Below are 15,091 nucleotides of genomic sequence, written 5' to 3' on the forward strand. Positions count from 1 at the left end.
GATACACTTCCACAAACATGTGTTGTGAAGATCAGACTTTGATAGATCCCTGTTCTTTAAATAAAACAGGGTGCCCACTCGCACCTGATTGTCATCCCATTGCTTGAAAACACCCGACTCTAATTTCAGCTTCAAATTAACTGCTAATCCTAGAGGTTCACATACTTTTGCCACTCACAGATATGTAATATTGGATCATTTTCCTCAATAAATAAATGACCAAGTATAATATTTTTGTCTCATTTGTTTAACTGGGTTCTCTTTATTTACTTTTAGGACTTGTGTGAAAATCTGATGATGTTTTAGGTCATATTTATGCAGAAATATAGAAAATTCTAAAGGGTTCACAAATTTTCAAGCACCACTGTAAGTACACTTTTTGAGTATCTGTAGTTGACTCGAGTGTTTTTTTTTGGAAACTTATGACTTTAACTTCACGACATTTGAAAGACTAGTACTTTTCACTCCATTACGTTTCTATCAAGATCCTCGTTACTCAGCTTTGAAAGTGGATGCTTTTTCTTTTCTTTTCTAAAACATGATGGTTTTTTTGCAGGTGACACCGAGACAGCCGATCAGTAATCACTCGGGTCACGTCACGTCCATAGACTGGATAAAATCAAGTTCAATGATTTCTCAGCAGCGTTATTTAACACCATCAGTTGATGGCAGAATGGAAGGAGGCGGATTTTCTGTGGAATGCACGCACTCATGGCCCATGAACCCATGTTTCAGTTTTCTGAAAGGATTAAAGATTTGTTTCGTTTTAAATATTTGCTTTGTTTGCCAAAAACGAACCACATCACGGCCTACAAAAACTCACCGTCCGACCTGCGGAAGCATATCGAGGTATGTAAACATTTTATTCCAAGAGAAAGCTTGCAACGAAGTTGTCTGTGCTTTTAGAGCTAGCGATAACGTTGCAATAGCTGTGCAGTCTGATTAGCCAAATGACTTTTTATGGATTTGCCCGCCAAGTTGCCGTAGCCTTGTTTCACAGCTAACGTTTACACATAGCTAGTTAACTTGGACACTTAGTTAGCATGTAAAAATGAAGTTACGCTAACATGAATAACGTTAACTTATCTGAAGTCCTTTCAGAAATATGTTTTAGCATAATCTTGCCAAATAAACAGAATGTAGAAATCTTTCTTTACTAGTAGCGTTAGCTACACAATATGATTTCGAGTTTGAAAAGAGTTTGCTAGCATGTCAGGTGGAGTTTCACTGGCTAGCTAGCTTAACGTTAAACCAGCATGATGGCACAGCATGCGTTCATTTTGTGAATTCACATTTCTGTCTTTCAGAAAAACAATTCATCAATTTCCTCACTTGCGAGGATATTGGAAAATGTTACCCAATATTCCAGATGTACAGTAGTTCGTTTGAAAAATACGAGTGGTGCATTTCCCAGTAAAACACGTGTCTATGTAATGAATTATTATTTTTATAGGAATAACTTACACAGCTGTTAAAAAACTACTGCTTTAGGTAACGCTAAGTCATCGTGCCACACCACACTTCTTTTATTTTATTCCTCACTAATCACATTGTACCAATTCCAGAAATCTTTCTTCTGTCACAATCCTTTCCTTTGTTACTTTATCGTTCGCTCAACATTTCGATTTGAGTCTCTTTCCCATCATGCCCTACGCTGACTCCATGTTTCTATCTTGATTAACTTTCTACAGTGTCTTCTAACGGTCCTCCAGCACCCAGCAGCCACATGGACAAGAAGTCCAGTGAGGTTCTGAGAGACGTGTCTCCACCTGACCTCAAATCCAGCAAACCCTCAGACGTCATCTGCATCGAAGACTAGCCGCCATCTTCATCTCTTTCTCGTCGATAAAAAAAATTGAACGTTCTTCTGGAACATTTCTCGCACCACACGGATAAAACCAATCTTAGGAATTGCACTTTCGTCTTGAAGCATTCTCGCGCGTGCGCTTGTGAGTTGATCAGTATTCTCCTGTTTCTGTTTTTGTTTTTGGAATGGTTGATGGAGAGAGATATCCAAGGACAGCGGTGCGTGACAAGGATTCTCTTTTCCTCTTACGAATCTTTGAAATCTGTCATTTCTGGCATTTTTAAAAACATATTTCTTGGATCCTTTTTTCCCCCGCCCCCAGCACCAGAATCTTTTACCGGTGCTTGAATGTGGTGCGACCTCTAGAGGTTCTTCTTGTCAACTGCATCCGGGAGAAGGAAGATGGTCATGTGACCCAAATGCTAGTTCTGGATTATGCTGCTTGCAATGCGCTGTATAGTGGTTAAAGGCATTTTGGAGATGACGGGATATAAAATGGATATGACCCCCATTTTATGTGCACTATAACAGTCTCTGAGGGCATCCTAAGAATTATTCAGCCATAACCTGCAATTATTAATGTGTGACATACCGTACAGTCCTGTCAGGCTTTTTATTCTTTTTGCTTAACAGTGAAGTTTTGCTTGATGATATGAACATAAGTATCGAATCATGAACAAGGATCCTGACAGGCACTGAGTTTCTTATCCATTAACGATGAGCTAGCTGCAGCACTTTTGTCTTATTTAAGGATTTCAGCTCCCTGATAACACTGACTCTGCAGTATTATGAGTGTGTATTATAACAGTAATGGATTTGTTTCTATTTACTTGACTGTACAAGTGTATCAAGTGTTGAATTAAGCTGGGGTCGTATTACAGAAAAAAAACAAAACAAAACAGAAAATCCTAAGGTTTGTTTTTCCCTCCACAAACGTAAAAATGTAATTTTCATATTTTATCTCAAATTTCAAAATCCTAAACGTCAATAATCAATTGTCAGATCTGTTACTAAGCCTGCGTTAATGAAAACTGGGAAGGTTTTTTGTTTTTTTTCCACATCGTACCATTTCATGGCATGCTATCTCAACTGTGAAGTATAACTATGATTATTCTATCTACATTCACTGGATATGAGCAATCACATGCTCTGATTGGCTACTCTACTACTAGGATATCAGCTCATATACCGTGAGTAGAGAAAAACAAAATGGTGGAGCACATCAAATCAGATATATCACTTTTTTTTTAATCGAGTATTTAAAAGAAACAGAAATGGCTATAAGAATATACTCCGTGTCTTCCCCCCATGTCTCCTGTTCCACACTCCAGCCCAGTCAGTGGCGGTAACGCACCTTTAAGTTGCCAAAAAAAAAAAAAAACCTGAAGAAGAAGAAAATGGCGGTGTGTTGCTAAACCAACCGTGAATGAAATAAAAACTCTACTTGAAAACAGAACCCCAAAAAATTAAAAAAGCAACAAAATATGGAATGAAAGTATTTGATAAGTAGTAAGAACATTTTTATTTTATTTTTTAATGAATTATTATTATTATTATTATTATTGCATTTTTCTAGCCTAGTAAACTAGACCCACCCGCCTAGCGGCCAAAAATATTTTTTGCCTAGCGAGTGGGTCTAGCCTCGCACCATATAAACAAAAACACCCCGGGCATCAAATCGTGCCCGCCAATCACAACGCAAGGTTTTTGTTTGGATTCTTTGGGCGGGCTTTTGCAGGAGTGACGACAAGGCTGTGCGACGCTGGAGAAAGCGCAACAGGAAAGATGGCTGCGGCTATTGAACAGCGCTAGTTTGACTCCGCTTTGGAATCAGTTTTAGAAGAATTAGACTTGGAGTTTTCGTTGAAACATGAGCAGGAAGAGGCTCTCCGCTCATTCCTTTTCAAGAAGGACGTTTTCGCTGTTTTGCCGACCGGCTATGGCAAAAGTCTGATCTACCAGCTGGCTCCGCTCGTAGCCAAAAGGATGGGGCTAGTTTGTGCAGTACGAAGAATTAATAAACAGCTTTGAAACATTACTTTTTGATTGTTTCTTATTTTCCCGTTATTTTAAATTTAAGGGAAATTATTTCACCAAACACCACTAAATAAAAACTCTCAAAAACAGTTTAAGCAAACCCTTGAAAAACACTTGGAAAAAAAATGAGTGTATGTGGTACAGACTCCAAACTTGTGGTCATTATCTCCAAACTTCTTAATATCTAGAACCTGTTTATTAATTAATACGCATTTTGAAAAATTATTTAATTTCAAGGCCTCCCCCACTGCTTTCTGTCGCTCTGACTACGTCACAGTCACTGTTGCGCTGATTGGTCAGAGCGTTGGCCTATACGCACAGAGACAGTTTGAAAGACAGCGGGTTGTTCCTCCCACAGCCTTCGGAAACGTCTACGGATCGAGGCCAGACTAAATATTCACATTTAGTCTGGCTTGCCAGGCTAGCATTTTTCACAAATCGTGACTGTCATTTCACTGGTTTGTTTTCATTCTAAGCAGAAAAAAGATTTTGTCTGATGCTTTGGATAAAGTTTTTATTTATCCACTTTGCAAAAAAAATAAAAACACTCTGTTTCTCAAAACCCAGTGAATGTGGATAGAATAAAACAGTTATTCCACTCAATCTCGTCGTACATGGCTTATAGCTTACAGGCTATCAGCTCATGTACAGTACGACTCAATTTCTTGGAATAACTGTTAAATGTAATGATAGAGTATGATGTTTATATCTGATTATTTTCCACCGAACTAACTCCATGACTTCAAGCGTTTTTATTCATTACAATCTTCAAAAGGAAGACCTTTCTGTAATACGTCCTCCGAAATCATTTTAAAAACCATCTGGAAGTGATATATGACATGTTTACGTCATGATATTATTTTCATCCGAAGTTTATTGCCTTGTTGCAATCTTTGGGCAGAAACAGTACATTGATCCATATTTTACATTTTCTCCAAAGGCCAATGCCTGCTTGGGTTCACGACGGTCATAGGCCACTAAATTGATTTTGCTGCCATGGAACGTGTGCAAGTGGACTGTTTTGTGTTTACATTTTAAATCTGTGTGTTTTAGTAAAAGCATTGAATGTGAAGCTCATCTGGATGTGTCAAAAGACATCCAGGAATTTCAACACAAGAGAAACCTCATTTCATTCCTGATGTCCTCGTGAAGCGGAACGGCTTTTCTTACTCGAATAGAGGTTTTCAGTTCATTTTTTCTGCCGTTAACTTAAATGCTAAAGCCTGTCATTACAACACACGGTGTAGTTAAGTACTTGAATGGTGTTAATATTTTGTGTGTGTGTGGAGTGTGTGTGTGTGTGTGTGTGTGTGTGTGTGAGTGGAAAAAAAAAAACGGTTCAGTGTTCTCATACATACACAGCGCAAAACCTCAACTAAACCACATCAGAAAATAAAGAGAGCCTCAAAACCAGTGCATAACCATTTAAATTATGAATAACGGAAGTTCACCTTTAGTATTTTGTCATCACGATGATTGTATGTACTTTCAGTTCCACAATCATGCGTTCATACCATTTTCGTTTTGATTATCGTAGTGCAGATTTTGAGATCCGGTTTAATGCAATCAAACTGAAGCTAATATGAATGTAATGAATTTTGAAAAAGCTTCAGTATAATACTAGACGTGTTTTCATTCCTTTACACTAGGCTTCAAAAGCTACCAGAAGGCTAAAGTTGGTAAAGTTGTTTTAGCTATGTTTCCATCCAAAAATCAAGCAAGTAAAAAATAAAATAAAATAAATAAAAGGAAAATATGGCTTTTTAAAAATAAAACGCATATAAAACTTCTTTCACGAGATAGCATCTAAACAGAGTAAATTAGCAAATTCATAACATGACCAACTCTATTTTAGCTTATATTTCAGCTCATGCTAAAATCAGCTAAAGTTGCTAGTTTTTTTTTTTTTAAGGTATTTTGACGATTTTCTACATTGTAGAACAGTACCGAAGACATCAGAACTATGAAATAACATCTGGAACTATGTGGTAAAAAAGAAATATGTTTCGCATTTTAGATTCTTCAAAGTATCCAGTGTTTACCTTGATGACGCTTTGCACATTATTAGCATTATCTTAACCAGCTTCATGAGGTAGTCACCTGGAATGCTTTTCAATTAACAGGTGTCTCGTCGAAAGCTAATTCATTAGTGAACGAGTTCCTTGCCTTCTTAATGCGTTTGAGATCAAATAGTAAATAATAACAAATACACTAAATAGCCCTATTCAACACCACAAATCCATATTATGCTAAGAACCGCTCAAGGAAGTAAAGAGAAACGACATCTATCATGACTTTAAGACATGAAGAAGTGTCTTTTAATTCATAAAAATAAAGATAAAACACTGAATTACTGTTGAAAGTGTGTCCAAAGTTGTAATTGGTACCGTATAACATTTTAATGTACTTTGAAATACCTTCCTCCGGCTTTGGATGGAAACATGGCTAAGTGTTGTGATGACTACGACACAGCGTGCAGAGTCACTTCTTTGGTTCGTTGGAATTTTGTTAGCCAGCCTGGACCAAGCTATGAATATAAAGCCTAAATCTAACCAGTGTTACTGTTTGGTTTTAAGAAAATTGAACAGACAAAGAAGTGTGACTTGTCATCGTTTTACTTTGTACTGAGTGCATTTGTTTAATGTGTTTTAATAAATTCTCTCCAATAAGAAAACTCGGCTCTGGATTTTCAATAATTAAACTGGACGTTACCGTATTTTGTGTGACAAACGTTTTATCTTTTTTTTCAGTTTTTTTTTTTTTTATTATATATGAATCTGATATAAGGTTGAAATTTAAATATGAAATTTAAAGGCAGTCATTTTCAAATCATTATCTAGCACAGGAATTCAGAAAATAGAATCCATGTTGCAGTGTTATAGTAATTTAAAAAATTCAGCGTACAGTGCTGTGCAAAAATCTAAGGCACCCTACTTTTTTTCAGACAAACTTTGTAATAGATTTATACTTTATGACCAACAGTAACACAGGCTGGCACGGTGGTGTAGTGGCTAGCACTGTTGCCTCACAGCAAGAAGGTTCTGGGTTCGAGCCCAGCAGCTGGCGAGGGCCTTTCTGTGTGGAGTTTGCATGTTCTCCCCGTGTCCGCGTGGGTTTCCTCCGGGTGCTCCGGTTTCCCCCACAGTCCAAAGACATGCAGGTTAGGTTAACTGGTGACTCTAAATTGAGCGTAGGTGTGAATGTGAGTGTGAATGGTTGTCTGTGTCTATGTGTCAGCCCTGTGATGACCTGGCGACTTGTCCAGGGTGTACCCTGCCTTTCGCCTGTAGTCAGCTGGGATAGGCTCCAGCTTGCCTGCGACCCTGTAGAACAGGATAAGCGGCTACAGATAATGGATGGATGGACCTACAGTATCTCAGGGCGGCGTAGTGGTTAGCACTGTCGCCTCACAGCAAGAAGGTTCTGGATTCAAGCCCAGTGGCTGACAGGGGCCCTTCTGTGTGGAGTTTGCATGTTCTCCCCGTGTCTGCATGGGTTTCATCCGTTTTCCCCCACAGTCCAAAGACATGCGGTTAGGCTAACTGGCTACTCTAAATTGTCCATTGATCAAGCTTGGAGATGGATGGGCTCCACCAATCATGGACTGTTAAAATGGTGCCCCTACAGCCCTTGCTGGCTATGAGTAAAAAGGAAGAGACGTTATCGAGTCAGTACAAAAACATTTTAGAGTCCAAACGTTCGTTTTCCAGCATGAAATTAAATGTTACAGAAAAAAAGTTTGTATCTGAGCAGCATATTCCATAAGAGAGCACTTTTCAGATGAAAAAAGAAAACATAATGAAGGCTACTGGGTTTCGGTGCAAAATGAAGAAGCGAGTGTGACAGTCAAAGTGTCCAGAAGAACCGTGGCTGGTTCTGGAAGATGCTCAGTAAAACCTACAGCTCATTTCCGCATAAAACTGCACTCACTGGACCTCAGACTACTATTTTTATTTTAAAGCAAAAGGTCGTCTCACACCAAATATTGACTTTGCTTCATTGATTATGGCTTACTGATTACTGTTTATAGTATTATTTTTATGTTGAAACATTTCATTTCATTATTTTGAAGTCATTTTTGGTCTCCAGCATTTCTTTACATGTGCCTAAGACTTTTGCACAGGACTGTAGAATCCAGGAAAACATGCATTTATCTATTTAAAAAAATGAAAACAGCTGCATTTTGATCAGGGTTGAGTTTTTAGCATTGAATTAGCAAATGCTGAAAATGTTGTTAGCAAGCATTCATGCTAATTAGCTTGAGGACAGTAGAATGATTTATTTGAAAGTTGAAAGCAAAATATTAAAAATTTAGTTTCTCGCTAAGGTATAATTTGTGTAACAGATTTGTACAAGGTAAGCGAGTATCACAATAAAATTCAAAATAAAGCAAAACAAACAAGACATCTTGTTTTTCTTTGGATGACGCAACTTCCTGTTGAACATGTGATTTGTGGATTATTCCAAACGTTTCATCAGGGTGAATGTGTTCAGGTAATGTTGTGAGACACCAACATTCACACATTATTACAAAATTATAAGATTTCTGAAGTATTTTAATGATTAGATTTTAAGATTAAGCATAGTTATAGGGGAATGGGCAAAAACAGAGGTGAGGTGAAAGTTATGAGGCAGCGTAAATGCTACGTATTGAAGCTAGCGAAGAAGTGAGGCGAGTAATTTAGTTAGCTAGCACACAGCTAAACAATGTAAAGGCAGAGGGAGTGTGGCAGCAGGGGCGTGGTCAAGCGCCGGTCTGTGACAGGAGGGCGGAGTCAGGGAAGGTAAGTGGCAGAATCACTACACCTGACGACAATTAACCTGTGTTTGTGTGTGTCTTCCCAGTGACCGCGCCCTATTTAAGGAGGGAGAGCGAGAGCAGAGGAGCTCTCCCGAACCAGACACCTGATGTGTGTGCGCGTGTGTGTCTGGGTGTGTGTGTATGTTCATGAGAGACCACTGAAAAGTGTAGCAATAAAACTATTGTTGAACCTGATCTCTGTCCTGCCGTCCTTTGTGCTCCACCCCTTCGTAAGAACTGTTACAGTGGTGCTGAAACCCGGGATCTGGAGCACAGCAGCCTAACAGCCCCATGGAGTCCTCCCCGTTCGCTGAACTGGTCCACGCCCTCGCCACGGCCCAGCAAAGCCAGCACCAGGCGCTACTCACCCTCCGAAAGGAGCAAGAACAGCGGTTCGAGGCCCTGGTGTTGGCCCACCAAGAAGATCGAGAGGCGTTACGGCACCACCTCGCGTCGGCGGGGTCCACCAACGCTCCTGCCGCAGGCCCGTCTCCCCTCACTGTCACCAAGATGGGCCCGCAGGACGACCCCGAGGCATTCATCACGCTCTTCGAGCAAGTCGCCGAAGCCTCGGGGTGGCCCATGGAGCAGCACGCGGCGCGCCTTCTCCCCCTGCTAACGGGAGAGGCACAGCTGGCCGCGCTACAGCTCCCCACCGACTGCCGGCTGGCCTACGCAGACCTCCGCCAGGCCGTCCTCCAGCGTGTGGGGCGCACTCCAGAACAGCAGCACCAGCGCTTCCGCGCGTTGCACTTGGAGGAAGTCGGCCGGCCATTCATGTTTGGCCAGCAGCTCTGGGACGCCTGCTGGCGGTGGTTGAGGGCCGACAACCGCAACGCCGAGGGAATCATCGACCAGGTGGTGCTGGAACAGTTCATCGCTCGCTTGCCAGCAGGAACTGCGGAGTGGGTCCAGTGCCACCGCCCGGCATTGCTGGATCAGGCAGTCGAGCTGGCGGAGGACCATTTGGTGGCTGTCCCGGCGGCAGGACAGCAGATGGCATCGTCTCTTCTCTCCTCTTCTCTCTCTCTCTCTCCCCCTCCTCCTGTGTCCCGTCCTCGCCCCATTCCCCCACCGCGGAGGCGGGGGCTGGCACCACCCCAGCCGGCCCACCGCACCTGCGGTGCCCTCCCGTTTCTCCCTTCTTTGTCTGTCTCTCCCCCACCTCAGGTGAGTGAGCCCCAGATCATCGGTGCAGAGGGAAAGCCCGGGCCGGTCTGCTGGCGCTGCGGGGAGCCGGGCCACTTTCAACAGCAGTGCACGGCGATGGAAGTGGGCGCGGTGATTCAGATCCCCGACGCGCCAGAGGCCGCCCTCGATCAGGCCGGAGCGTATCGCATACCGGTGAGTATCCAAGGGGATACATATCAGGCGTTGGTGGATTCTGGCTGTAATCAGACCTCAATTCACCAAAGCCTGGTGCAAAACGAGGCATTGGGGGAGGACAGGGGGTGAAGGTGTTGTGTGTGCACGGGGACGTTCACAGCTACCCTTTGGTGTTGGTCCACATTTTTTTCAGAGGGGAAAAAGTTATAGTGAAGGCGGCGGTTAATCCTCGCCTTACCCACTCTTTAATTTTGGGGACTGATTGGCCGGGATTTCGGGATTTAATGACGCACCTAGTCAAGAGTGGGTCCTGCCATTTAACGGGGGGAGGTCCCGGTGTCATTTTGGCGGGATCAGCTGTCGCAGAGCCGTCTACGTCATCTCCGTGTCAGAGTGAGGAGCCGCCGGCCCCTCCTCTCTCTCTTGGGGAGTCCCTCGCAGACTTCCTATTAGAGCAATCGCGAGACGAGACTCTGTGACATGCGTTTGACCAAGTGAGAGTAATCGATGGTCAAACGCTCCAGCCGAACGCCACCCCGTCCTTCCCGTACTTCGCAATTATGAAGGATAGGCTATACTGAGTGACGCAGGACACTCAAACTAAAGAGCGAGTCACGCAGCTTTTGATTCCGAAGAGCCGCCGGGAATTGGTATTCCAGGCGGCTCACTTTAATCCCATGGCTGGACACTTAGGGCAGGATAAGACACTAGCCCGAATAATGGCCCGATTCTATTGGCCGGGGATTTGCGGCGATGTTCGTAGGTGGTGTACGGCATGCCGCGAATGCCAGTTAGTAAATCCAGCGGCCATTCCAAAAGCGCCTTTGCGCCCTTTTCCATTGATCGAGACCCCGTTTGAGAGAATTGGGATGGATCTCGTCGGGCCATTAGATCGGTCAGCACGAGGATACCGCTTTATATTAGTTCCGGTGGACTATGCAACGCGATACCCGGAAACAGTGCCTCTGCGCAATATCTCAGCACGCAGTATTGCAGAGGCACTCTTCCGCGTCATCTCCCGAGTCGGAATCCCGAAAGAGATTCTGACTGATCAAGGCACTACATTTATGTCACGAACACTGCGTGAACTGTATGGGTTATTGGGGATTAAGCCGATCCGCACCAGTGTGTATCACCCACAAACGGACGGTTTAGTGGAACGGTTCAATCGCACCCTCAAAAATATCATTAAAAAATTTGTAAGTGAGGACGTACGTAATTGGGATAAGTGGCTCGAGCCCTTGTTGTTCTCAGTGCGAGAGGTTCCCCAAGCCTCCACGGGGTTCTCCCCGTTCGAATTATTATATGGGCATAAGCCGCGCGGCATCCTAGACGTGCTGCGGGAAAATTGGGAGGAGGGACCTTCACAAAGCAAGAACGAAATCCAATACGTTCTGGACCTGCGTGCAAAACTCCACACGCTCACCCACCTAACCCAGGAGAATTTGCGGCAGGCCCAAGAACGGCAAGCCCGCCTGTACAACAAGGGTACGCGCCTTAGGGAGTTTACACCGGGAGATAAAGTACTCGTACTGTTGCTCACATCGAGCTCCAAATTGATCGCCAAGTGGCAAGGGCCCTTTGAGGTCACACGGCGAGTCAGGGACGTCGACTATGAGGTGAGGCGAACGGACAGCGGTGGGGCACTACAAATTTACCACCTCAACCTACTTAAACTCCGGAATGAGGAGGTCCCCGTGGCATTGGTGTCGGTGGTTCCGGAGAAGGCAGAGCTGGGGCCGGAGGTCCAAAAGGGGGCATTGGCATCATGCACCTCTCCGGTCCCCTGTGGAGACCACCTCTCCCCGACCCAACTCACGGAGGTCGTCCAGTTGCAGGCCGAGTTTTCGGATGTGTTCTCGCCCCTGCCCGGTCGCACTAACCTCATAGAGCACCACATAGAGACGCCCCCGGGGGTAGTAGTGCGTAGCCGCCCTTACAGACTACCCGAACACAAAAAAAAGGTGGTTCGGGAAGAACTTGAGACCATGCTCGAAATGGGCATCGTTGAGGAGTCCCACAGTGACTGGAGCAGCCCGGTGGTCTTGGTACCCAAGGCCGACGGGTCGGTCCGGTTCTGTGTGGACTATAGAAAAGTCAACGCGGTGTCTAAATTTGATTCGTACCTGATGCCTCGTATTGATGAGTTGCTCGATCGACTCGGCACTGCTCGCTTTTATTCTACGCTGGATTTGACGAAGGGATATTGGCAGATCCCCTTGACTCCACTATCCCGAGAAAAAACGGCCTTTTCCACACCGTTTGGTTTACACCAATTCGTCACCCTTCCGTTTGGGCTGTTTGGGGCACCCGCTACATTTCAGCGGCTGATGGACAGAGTCCTCCGCCCTCACGCCACGTATGCGGCTGCCTATCTAGATGATATCATCATCTACAGTAATGACTGGCAGAGGCACCTCGAACATCTGAGGGCCATCCTTAGGTCGCTGAGGCAAGCGGGGCTCACAGCCAACCCAAAGAAGTGTGGAATTGGGCAGGTGGAAGTACGGTATCTGGGCTTCCACTTGGGCAACGGGCAGGTGCATCCCCAAATTAATAAGACGGCAGCGATTGCGGCCTGCCCGAGGCCCAAGACCAAAAAGGGGGTGAGACAGTTCCTGGGGCTGGCTGGCTATTACCGTAGGTTTATACCTAATTATTCGGACGTCACCAGCCCGCTGACTGATCTCACTAAAAAGGGGGCACCAGATCCGGTCCAGTGGAAGGAGCAATGCCAGCGGGCTTTTTCTAAGGTGAAGGCTGCACTGTGTGGGGGGCCACTTTTACACTCCCCTGACTTTTGTCTCCCCTTTGTGTTGCAGACCGTCGGACAGAGGGCTGGGGGCAGTTTTGTCCCAGGAGGTGGAGGGGGAGGACCGCCCCGTCCTGTACATTAGCAGGAAGCTGTCAGTGCGTGAGGGGCGCTACAGCACGATCGAGAAAGAGGTCTGGCGATCAAGTGGGTGGTCCTCGCCCTCCGTTACTACCTGCTGGGGCGCCCTTTCACTCTCTGTTTGGACCACGCACCCCTCCAGTGGCTCCACCGCATGAAAGATGCCAATGCGCGGATCACCCGTTGGTATCTGGCACTCCAACCCTTCAATTTTAAGGTGGTCCACAGGCCGGGGTTGCAGCTGGTCGTGGCAGACTTCCTCTCCCGTCAAGGGGGGGGGGGGGAGTCGGCTGCGGGCTGGATGGCCGCCCGGCCTGAGTCGGGCGGTGGGGGTATGTGGCAGTGGGGGCATGGTCAAGCGCCGGTCTGTGACAGGAGGGCGGAGTCAGGGAAGGTAAGTGGCAGAATCACTACACCTGACGACAATTAACCTGTGTTTGTGTATGTCTTCCCAGTGACCGCGCCCTATTTAAGGAGGGAGAGCGAGAGCAGAGGAGCTCTCCCGAACCAGACACCTGATGTGTGTGCGCGCGCGTGTCTGGGTGTGTGTATGTTCATGAGAGACCACTGAAAAGTGTAGCAATAAAACTATTGTTGAACCTGATCTCTGTCCTGCCGTCCTCTGTGCTCCACCCCTTCGTAAGAACTGTTACAGGGAGTTTGGAAACAAGAGAAATCTGTCAGGAATGTCAACATTTCCCTCAGAAAGTTCTGCTATTGTTCTGTCATTGATGTTTTGAAGTGGAACCTGCAATACAAAGACAATTAAGTTTGTCATTCATTATCTCTAGTCACTTTATCCTGTTCTACAGGGCCACAGGCAAGCTGGAGCCTATCCCAGCTGACTACGGGCGAAAGGCGGGGTACACCCTGGACAAGTCGCCAGGTCATCACAGGGCTGACACATAGACACAGACAACCATTCACACTCACATTCACACCTACGGTCAATTTAGAGTCACCAGTTAACCTAACCTGCATGTCTTTGGACTGTGGGGGAAACCAGAGCACCCAGAGGAAACCCACGCGGACACGGGGAGAACATGCAAACTCCGCACAGAAAGGTCCTCGCCGGCCACGGGGCTCGAACCCGGACCTTCTTGCTGTGAGGCAACAGCATTAACCACTACACCACCGTGCTGCCATCTATCATTATTCCATCCACTTTGTTTAAGCATGTTGAACATGCTCAACAGTTGGTACAATGTTTTTAGGGGATTGAATGCTGAATGCCTCACCATTACTCCTCCAAATATACCTCTGGTCATTGTGGCCAAACATCTCAGTCTAATCTGAGCATAAAACTTTCCTCCAGAAGGATTTTTCTTTGTCCAAATTTTAGTGGAGCTTGAAGGTGTTGCTTGTGAAGCAAGGGTTTCTTTCTTGGTTGGCAGTTTCTTAAGGCCCGGTCCCACTGCACTTACGGATGCAAAGAGGATGTAAAACGTAAAAAAATCTTTGCCATCCGTTGGAAAACGCTACGCATCCGTTGTGTACTCATTGCATACGTGCTTCATACGCTCTATCCATCGAGCATCCGTCCACTGTGATTTCATCCGCGCAAAAAGTTTTGAGCTGCACAAAACTTTTAGAACGGATGAACTTTCCGCCGTGTACGATGTAAATCCGCGACATATACGAGCAACAAACGTTCTATGTCCGTTATCATCCGTTAAACATCTGCTGTATCCTCTCTGCATCCTCTGGGCATCCTCGCAACTCACATCCGCTGCAGCTGAAAACGGAAAGAGGGAGGAAAGATAAGGTACATGAAACGTCTATTCATCGTTAGTAGCACGGAAATAGAAAGGATGTAAGCGTATGCATCTCGTATATAAAGTATTCAAAACGGACAAAGCGTTTATATCTGGGAAGTATCTCGTATATTTAGGATGTCTGGAGTATGTCTAGAGTATGTAGAAGGACACCTAGCGGACAATCGATATTTTGTATAAAAAGGGGGAGAAAATCATCTAGTAGTAGAGATGTATCGATGTAGCTGCCAGCACGTCTTTCCGCTTTATGCTGACGGCGTGCGTGCTGCATCACTTTATTTCCGCGGAGCAGACGCAATTCATACCCCCCACATGCGCAGTGAACGGTCTGCATCCGATATATATCCGCGCAACATCCCCTTTGTTTCCGTTAGGCGTACGTGATGCATTCCCTTCATCTGCTATGCATCCGCTCTTTCTGCTATGCGTCCGCTTCTCAGTTATCACCGGTA

The 15,091-nt window shown here is 45.2% G+C and overlaps 1 protein-coding gene across 3 annotated transcripts in view; it reads left to right on the forward strand.

The window, feature by feature from the left end:
• The window catches only part of chd5 (chromodomain helicase DNA binding protein 5), a 135,624-nt gene extending 132,823 nt beyond the window's left edge, over positions 1 to 2,801 (forward strand). For all 3 annotated transcript variants that reach the window (XM_060910648.1, XM_060910649.1, XM_060910650.1), the window contains one exon: positions 1,692 to 2,801. In XM_060910648.1, the coding sequence (XP_060766631.1) occupies positions 1,692 to 1,819 (128 nt within the window). In that variant the 3' untranslated portion in view covers positions 1,820 to 2,801. The remainder of the gene's footprint in view (positions 1 to 1,691) is intronic.
• The last annotated feature ends 12,290 nt before the right edge of the window (positions 2,802 to 15,091 follow it).

Source organism: Neoarius graeffei, chromosome 26 (genome assembly GCF_027579695.1).
Source record: "Neoarius graeffei isolate fNeoGra1 chromosome 26, fNeoGra1.pri, whole genome shotgun sequence".
In the NCBI taxonomy this organism is placed as follows: Eukaryota; Metazoa; Chordata; class Actinopteri; order Siluriformes; family Ariidae; genus Neoarius; species Neoarius graeffei.